Below are 9,859 nucleotides of genomic sequence, written 5' to 3' on the forward strand. Positions count from 1 at the left end.
TGAATGGTGCTAGCTGCGCTTATTGAGGAAAAATATCAAAAATTAGCTATGGGGGAAATGTTAATTTAGAAAATGTTAGATTTTATCTTTTAGATGAATCTGGTTGAAGAATATAATAATTATAGGTAAATTAATTATGTTCTGATGTCTTAACTTTTTCAGACTAGTATTATTGAAAAATTATGTATGATGCTTATGGATTATGTTAAGCAATCATCGTGCTATTGTATGTTGTAATATTAAAACTGAAAGTGATGATTAATCATTGCATTTCAAAATTCAATTACAACTATAGAATGCCAACATATCCTTATAAAATACTTGTTTTTCTTAATATTTCTTAGAATCAACTGAGTAAATCAACATTTCTTCACAAACTAATTTGATTTTAGGACTATAATGAAATTGATCATATCTACCAAAATAAGTTCACAGAATGAGATGGTAATAATAAAATCCTTCATTGTAAAATTAATATATTACTTATTTCTCTCAGAATGGAAAAGCACAATTATCAAGATAAACCTTTTAAAATAAAAAGTTCATAAATAATCAAGCAAATTAAACATGTTAATTTATTTAAGGAATTTTTAATATTCAGTTGTTTTCTATCATGTCATGTGAACACAAATAACAAATTATTACTATAACATTTGCATCATTCCACAGTATAAGAATGTATACTTTATACAGCTGCTCATGGCTAATATATATATTTATTTTTAAAATTTAAACAAAAAAAATGCATAGCACACAATATTGTCTTATATAAATCTGTAAATTATACAATAGTTTCTACATTTTGTTAAGATTTGCTTAGGTTCCAATATCAAATACATGTTATGTTATGATTTTGTATATATATGTAATTAATTAACTAATATATTTCACAGAAAAATAATATGTACAATAACAATATGGTAAAAAATGAAAGCATATATTTTATAAATGAATTTTATTCAATAATTACACAATTTTAAAACATTAACAAAGAGAGATAAAACTGATTTAAATCCTTCATTGGTAAATAAAAATATATATATTAAACATATACACATATATACCAATACATTAAACTAAATATATTTAGCATAACATAGTAAACTAATTAAATGTTGGTGATACAGTTTAAAGTGGAGAATTGATTTTGTACAAAAGGCTCGTACTATTTCCATTTAGCTTTACATATTAATCAACAGTTCAATTGGGTTATCATTGGAAAATTTAAATATTATTCAAAGGATCTATTTTGTGTTAATAAAAACTTAGTGTATAAACAACAACCAAGACCATTACTGTCTCCTCAAAAAATAAACATAGCTCAATATAGTTAAATCATTAAAATTGTAAGACAATTTGATTTTTGAAAACTTATTAGAAAAATAACTCTTTACTTTTGGTTTTTAACTGCTAATAATCACCAATGAGCAATTTTATTTCATTATTTCATTTTAAGGTAATGAAACTTACGTTCCTTAAGTATGCTTTCAAAATCTCATTCATTTATAGAAACAAATTTTTATTCCCATTCTGTAGTACCAGGTGGTTTTGGTGTAAGGTCATATAATACTCGAGATATACCCGGTATTTTTTGAGCAGCAGCCATCATTTTATGTACAAGCTAAAAATAAATAAATTTTTTAAAAACAATTTTGTTTTTAATAGGTACTAAAATATAATTTTTATCTACTAACTGCAGCGGATATATGCTTTCCAGGTAGTGCAGGAATACCAGTCATAAAATCTTCTGTAATAAATGGTCTGATGACAACTGAACGTTGACATGATGGATGACGATAAGCAATATCTCGATCAAAGTGTAAAGGTACAAGTACTACCGGCATCTGACTTACTTTACGCATACTAATTGGACATTCTGTTAAAACCTGAAACCCAAAGAAATTGTAATAATAAAAAAATATTTAACATAATATAGCTTCTTACTTTATTAATAACATGATCAGCTTCTTTCAGCAAATCTATCACTTGAACATTTAGATATGTGTGTGTTATATCCAATACTTGATAAACCACAGGTGAACCAGCAATGTAACATACCCTGTTGACATTGTGACATACTCTAGGAATTATTCTGGCCAAATAAGAAAGATCTTCCCACACGGGTTCGGGGTCTGTACAAGAAATGCCTACCACATAACTGTAAGAACGTTTATCACCCTACAACATAATAAATTATTTATTTTTTAGATAAAACAGTTTGTTTATGTATATATACATACTTGAACTCCTACACTTTTAATAGGTAATAGCGTGGCAGACATTTTCTGTTTGGATGATATTTCTCGCAACAACTTTCGTTCATTTTCAGAAGTTGCATTTTCTATTCTATTTAAAAGTGCATGACTCTGAAATAAAAATATAAAAATATTATTATTAATATTTAACATTAGAGAAAATGTAAATTATATATATAATAAGGACCAAACTATTTGTTAAATTTACAGTTGTAAATACTAAATATGTAATATATTGATATCAGTGGTGAAGGGCCAATATCAAATAAAATGTTTCCTTTATGGTGTTTAATTTTTAATGTTTTTTATATATAATATTTTGGAACAAATATAGGTTAGTTCTCTTCGCTATTTGGATTTTTTTGTTTACTGTAACCAATGCAAATCTAAGACTTAAGAAATGGTGCAATTCAGAACTTGTTGTTCGGACTTACTTTCAAGATTATATTTATTTGAGTTTCACCAATATACCATTTATTACGTATACGGCCGCAGCGTACTATACATAAATGTTTTATTTTTTAAGTATACAAATACCGCAAATTCTAAATTTATCTAACCTAAATTATAAACAATAAAACTGTGTTTACAATATATAAAATAATACTTATATATGTACAATATATAAGTAAAATAAGTAGTGACACCCTATGTTTACCGGCCCCTGTCACCAAACTTGGACCTATGAACCAAATTTTGAATGCACTAACTTTTTCAGCATCAAAAAGTACATATATTTAGTATAAAAATTGGTATTAGACCTAGTTGTCTAACATGCATTTACGTACAGTTTCACGACCATGTGCGTAGTGAATAGTACATCGGTGAAATTCAAATGTCTATAACTTCAAAACTAAGTCCAAGTGTCAAGTGACAAATTCTGATTGCAGTTGAGTTACATCAGTTGAATAGAAAAAAATTCAAAACAGCGAGGGGGAACTAAACTGCAAATATACCTAAATTTTTTTTAAATAAAAATTACCAATCAAAAAAAAATTACAAATTACAAACAAGTTTAATTGACTCTTCTTGTATCAGTCCAGATATATATATAAATATATACACACACAAATAATATACCTTTAAAACCATATCATTGTATTCAACAACAATTTTAACTACAACTTGTGTTTCAGAAAAGTCTTTATCAATAAAAGGTTCTTCTCCACATAATATTCTTATGGCAAGACCCGGTCCAGGGAATGGATGTCTATATACAATACTTTCGCTCAATCCTAAATCCATTCCTAACCTCCTAACCTAAAAAAATAAATCATCAATAAAATATAATATTATCTTAAATAAAACATAATAATATGAACTTACCTCATCTTTATGAAATTCTTGTAAGGGTTCAATGACACGTCCTTTATCTCGTAATTCACGTATTAACTTGCTATCGTTATGATGTGTTTTTATAGTATCTGCATTAGTACTAGCTAACCTTGAAGCAGACTCAATTAAGTCTGGTCTTAAAGTTCCTTGAGCCAAGAACACATCTTCAGATGACAAATTTAATGTCTTAAGGAACTTATCAGCAGTCTAATGAAAACATGAATAAAATTAATTTGAATCATCATATAAATATATTAATTAATACCTTGACAAAAACATCACCAATTATTTTTCTCTTTTCTTCTGGATTACTAGTTTGACACAGGGGAGGAGAAATTCTAGTACGATTGGATACATGCAAATCAGGCAATATAGTTGTACCATATTTAAAATCAAATGTGGCATTTACAGCTAAAAAAATAAATTTTATACAGTTACAGTAAAGAGAATAACCTAATTTTGTATTTATTTGACATACCTTTAACATCTAACCCTAGAGCATTCAAAGACTTCATTACTTGTTCACTCTCACCCAAGCGCATAAAGCCATTATCTATATGCACAGCAATCACTTGTTCTCGATCTAATGCACGGTGTAAAAGTGCAGCACATACTGTAGAATCAACACCACCACTTAATAGAACCAAAACTTTACTCTGGCCAACTTGATCTCTTATGTATTTAATACATTCCTGTTCGCGACTTTTGACTGTATAGCTTCCCGCTAATCCAGCCACATCATAAAGGAACGACTTAAGCATTTGAGTTCCTTGTTCTGTTAAGTTCACCTAAACATATATGAAAAAAAAAACATAAAGCAAAAATGTAATTCATTTAATTTTCATAAATTACATATAACTGTGACTAACCTCAGGATGAAATTGAAGACCATACATTTTTTTTGTATCATTGCCAATAGCAGCAACCATATTGTTGGATGTAGCTATCACTTTAAAGGTATCTGCAACTTTGACAACATGATCGCCATGCGTAAGTAGAACACTTTGTGTCTTGCTCAATGATCTACAAGATTAAAATAAATCAAAATGTGAACTATGTTGTTCTCATTACGAACTTACTTAAATAATAAACATTGACAATCTACATCAATATTATAAATACCATCTTCACGACCAATAGTTGCAGCGACTTGGCCACCAAATTCTTTATTTAGCATTTGCATTCCATAACAAATCCCTAAAATAAAAAATAAATATTAACTTCAATGTTATTTTTAAATAAATACCGAGTTACCTAAAATTGGTAATCCTATTCTAAATATGTCTGCATCATATATTGGTGCGTCAATAGCATTAACTGAATTAGGACCTCCAGAAATTATAATTGCTCTAAAATTAAAATTAAAATATTAAACATTTTTGAGAACTATGAACTTAAAATAGGAAACTTACCTATATCCTTTTTCTTTTAGAGTTATTGCTGAAGTATGTAATGGCAACATATCACTTTCAACATTTAATTCTCTGACTTTGCGATCAATTACCTTGCCATATTGAGCACCTGCATCCAAAATGGCAATTTTTTCAGTTGCTACATTGTTTTCAACTGATACATCCATTGGATCCATTATACTGTTTCCGTTTTCTTGACTACCAAAAATATATACAACAATAAATTAATTAAAAATCACATTTTTAAATAAATAGGAATAGGTAATTATAAATGTTTAAGTAAAAGATGAATACAAAAAATAATTGAATAGAATATTTTAGAATAAACCTGTAGTCTGTAAGTACCTGTAATATACAGAGCGATTATTTTCAAGCAATTATCAAGGGTTTCTAAATATACCTATATATATAAAAATAGAATAGGTACAATATTTTTAGTTGTTTAAAAAATTTACAGTACAAATTATAAGATAGTTATGGTTTACTAATTGAAAATTAAAATTTGTTGCACATGTAGGTTTTAAATAGGTAGGTAGATTGATTATCATTGTAAGGGAAAAAGTTAATAACAATTATTTTTCAGTTTCTTAAGATATTAAACAATTAACATCAAAAATTACTAAGTATATTGAAAATCTTTAATGATTAAATATTAAGAATAATTGTACATTTTAAGAAAAGAACGCAACAAGAAGCAAATGAAATGTAGGTTTTAGAATACAGTACAAACAAACATTACTAGATACAGGCAAGTTAAAACATACATGAAGTGTTCTTAAAAAGCATACAAGCCCAAAACCAAAAGTATACCTACTGTACCTAATGATTTTGTAAAATTGTAATAATGAATTTAGGTTATTTACAACTTACTATCTTAACTGAGGTGTCGGACTGGAAGGTTTGTACCGTTTAATCGGGTTCTCATCGATTTTTGTGGCCATGTACCAGATTGCGGATTCATGCGTTTATTTCAATAACATTAACTGAACGACCGGTCAAGGTAAGAGCGACAAACTTTTATTTTTATTCAATCTGCAGGAGGATGGTATATATCAAGCTCAAGAATATATCAAATGTAAAGAATAACTAACTGATTAAATTAAATAATAGACTATAATTCTATTTGACATACATAACTAAATATAAATATTAAATTACATAATTGCTTTATTTCAATCTCATAACCAATGCAATACCTATATTCCTATATTTAAATTTTCATAAAATTGTTTAAATAAAAAAGGTCAATTGTTTTAATTAATTTCAAGATAAATTTCTGATTGATAAGACTACTAAATTTGCATATCATCTATCAGTTTAAATATATTAATGTATTAGTTAATAATGTGATATAGGTATGTATTATATTTACTACAAACTATTTAAAAATATATTTTTACAAATTATTAAGGAATCAGACAAAATATAGGTACAATTTTAACCTAGAAACAACAAATTAATAGTGACTCGTGTATTTTATATCTTGTAATTTAATTAAAATAACTATAATGCTAGGTAATGCATCTTAAATCAACAAAGAGGGTATAGGTACTATATTGATTTGAAGAATATTAAATTGTTAATTATTTTAATCAAACCAACTTTAAACTATTATTATTTTTTAATTGTTAAAAATAAAACATACTCAACATGTCAAGTAATAATATTTAAAGGCTAGTTTTAAATAAGTACCTAATCATTATTTTAGTATATAATATCCAATGCAATATTTGGTTCATAAAATAAATTGTATGTCTAATAATATATATAGATAAAAACTTAATCCAGAATATTTGAGAGGCTGTAATATTTATATTTGATGTAAGTATTGGATAAAAAATCAATATGCATGATGATATAAAAAAAATAGTTTATTATATTAAAATTTAAAATAAAAAAATAATATTTATAGGTAGGTAATTTTGATAAATTATTGATGAAATATATTTTACCTCATATTTTACCCACATACATTAAATGAATACTCAAATTAGATAATATTTCTATCATCTTGCTGAGAACTGATGAGTACTGATGTATTTTTAGAATTCATAAATAACACCTCATCAATAAGAATTTTTTTTTAGCTAATTTCCTAATCTTTAAATTTATAATAGGTAGGTAACCTTTACTATTTTGTATGCTGAATTTTTAAAAAGCACAAACTTTTATAAACAGTATACAAACTAATTGACAAAATATAATAGGTTCTTACTTAAATACAACTGTAAATTTAATAAGTTGAAAAACAACTATAAATTCTATGTTTTACATTGAACCTTAAGTAGGTAATAGATTTTTAACTTCTAATTAAAAAAATAATAATATCTAAATAGTAAATACATTTTTTATAAAATATAACATGTAGGATTAAAATATAATAGAGATCATGAAAGTGGGATACCTTAATTGTTTACAGCAAGTTCATAACAAACAAACTACTAGGATAAATTAAGTTAAATGGCAAAATAGAATAATAAAATAACTGGACACTAATTATGAAAATATAGGTAGATCTTATAATACTAGTATATTTACTAGTTAATGTGTCGATGCAAACTTATGACTCAATTTTAACAATTTGATAGCAAGGATTAAAATGAAATATTAATCATATGGAACACAAGTTAGTAGTAAGAAGTAGCATATAATATGATCACGGTCAAATTATGAATCATGTAACATGCAAAATAGGGTATGATAAAAACAAAGCAAACAAAATCAAGTCTAACAGATTAATGGTTCTAGGCAGGGTGGATGAAACGAGCAAAAACGTTTTGTTTGATCAAAGGCACACGCTGTCTGGGAGTTTGAGAGATCAGTAAAGGGGTGCGAGTCAAACAACTTTCAAAGGGATAATATAAATATAAAAAAATATGGCACGTACATATTATTGCTTAGCCATTAAACCAACCATGGAACTTACTCTTTTCGATCGTCCCGTGAGATTTTAATTAGATATGAATATATCGAATTTTTAAGTATTTTAGATATGCATAAAATATATAATATTATGTATTATTATAATTTTTTCTATTTATACATAAGCATCCACACACTTAAATATGATAATATATACTTAAACTATATCATATATACATATATATATATGTGTGGATATATATATATATGTATGTATTAAGCCGACAAAATAACGTGTTTTCAATATATTTTATTTTTACCGCCTGATAATGATTAATTCACGCCGAAGACATGGTCGAACGAGACGGCGGTGTGTGCGATACGAATTAATTAATACCGTACGGGTACGACGGTCAACGTAGCGAGTAGATTCGGTCGTCAAACGAACGGACGGCGCGTCGTTGCTGTCGACGAGCGTGCGTTACTTCACGGTGTTCGGTCGGCGGACGCGGAAAATTTATCATCAAAACGCGTTAGCGGTGACAAACGGAGCAAAAACAACCGATCACTGTACTGTAATTTGCACTACTCTCTCTTTCCGCTCATAGTACCAATGTTGCCAACCGACCACGCCGGGTAGTTGTCGGTGGAAACCGGCCGTTTTCCCCACTTCCCATCCATCGACCGATGGTACCAGAAATCTAATACGAAGCGGCGTTTTGCGGCTTTTTACCGACTTGGCGAAATCCGATACCAGCGAACCGCGGCGGGGCTTCGACGAAGTCCGAAGTCGTACGATTTTAATGGAATTTACATTTTACACCGAACACTCAAAGGTCAAACCTGACGCATTCACATACACACGTCATAAACAATAAATACATAATAATTATTTCAATAAATAATGGCCGTCTAATCTACAGGCGCATACACGTCCTAATATAAGCCACAGTACGGACGACGTACAACATATCGCTATATCGTTACGTAGTAATTACGTACAACATTTGTACAAGGCAACTGTCAAGGTATTTATAATACATTACGTATGTATTACGTATTTATGTATAACTACTGTGGTACAAACTATACAAATTAAAAGTTAAAAAGTATATAACAGAAAAAAATATATACTTCAACATACGATGTGCTGAATACTTTAAATTGTAATCAGCAGCGGCAGGTTTCCACTTTCCATTCAAAAATCAGCAGGAAATTATTCTTAGCATTTGGCAGCACCGGACCGCAGTCGCAGTGTGAGTAAAATGTTGTTCTGTGGTAAAATGGTCGATGGCCGAGTAGTTGTAGCACACTAGCACAGAAGTAGTTGCTACCATATTACTACTCTGGTAGTTGTACTACCATGGCGATTGTCAGTAGTTAACACTTATCAGTTGGCTATCACTTATCTGACAATCTGATGGGTGACTGATGAGTGGTGATGAGTCTGTTGTTGTAGATGAGTAATAATTGGTAAGTAATTGGTAATAGTTATTAGTTACCAATGTTTATAGATTATAATCTATAAATCTTTAGTAGTGACGACCCGGATAACTCGGATAACTGTTATATATACTTATCTGTGGGATAACCACGATTTAAGATATACTTATAAATATATATATCTTAAATCGTAGGGATAACCTATAGACTATTATAGAGTATTAGAGTATATTTTAATTACTATAAATATTACATACTCAATGGGATAACCTCAACTCTCGATTTGAGTGGGTTCTAAATTTCCAAGACTGAATAAATTGGGCCCGGACGTATTGTCGGTATTGTCCGAGTTGCGGTCGCAATAGACGAATTGCGGTCTTAATAATATTGAAGGTAAAATTAACGTCTTAATTGCGGTCAGTATCCGGTTATCGAGCTTCTGACCACTCCAAACGTTTGTGCATCGTTTGTGCAGAAATGTGCACCAAGTCCAATCGTTTGTGCATAAAAACTGAAAGCTCTATCCCTAAAACAAAATGGGGGGCCATTGAA

General features: G+C 28.7%; 1 protein-coding gene across 1 annotated transcript; it reads right to left on the reverse strand.

Moving 5' to 3' along the window:
- Positions 1–551: 551 nt before the first annotated feature.
- LOC132943435 (GMP synthase [glutamine-hydrolyzing]) lies at positions 552–8,449 on the reverse strand. The gene is made up of 14 exons (XM_061012435.1): positions 8,185–8,449; positions 5,873–6,034; positions 5,003–5,200; positions 4,845–4,939; positions 4,670–4,787; positions 4,460–4,613; positions 4,069–4,378; positions 3,856–4,001; positions 3,582–3,797; positions 3,336–3,515; positions 2,241–2,366; positions 1,945–2,178; positions 1,695–1,886; positions 552–1,621 (listed from the first exon to the last, which is right to left on the reverse strand). The coding sequence occupies exons 2-14, from the start codon at positions 5,941–5,943 to the stop codon at positions 1,520–1,522; spliced, it is 2,142 nt and encodes a 713-aa protein (XP_060868418.1). The 5' UTR covers positions 5,944–6,034; positions 8,185–8,449; the 3' UTR covers positions 552–1,519.
- Between the last annotated feature and the right edge of the window lie 1,410 nt (positions 8,450–9,859).

Source organism: Metopolophium dirhodum, chromosome 4 (assembly GCF_019925205.1).
Source record: "Metopolophium dirhodum isolate CAU chromosome 4, ASM1992520v1, whole genome shotgun sequence".
Classification (NCBI taxonomy): Eukaryota; Metazoa; Arthropoda; class Insecta; order Hemiptera; family Aphididae; genus Metopolophium; species Metopolophium dirhodum.

What these genes read in the sequence shown, in the direction of transcription:
- LOC132943435 (XM_061012435.1), bottom strand. Translation starts at nt 5,943, where the DNA reads ATGGCCACAAAAATCGATGAGAACCCGATTAAACGGTACAAACCTTCC. An exon ending in TCTAGGGTTAGATGTTAAAG is followed by an intron (nt 4,002 to 4,068) that starts GTATGTCAAATA and finishes TTATTTTTTTAG; the next exon opens with CTGTAAATGCCACATTTGAT. An exon ending in TTAAAAGTGTAGGAGTTCAA is followed by an intron (nt 2,179 to 2,240) that starts GTATGTATATAT and finishes ATTATGTTGTAG; the next exon opens with GGTGATAAACGTTCTTACAG.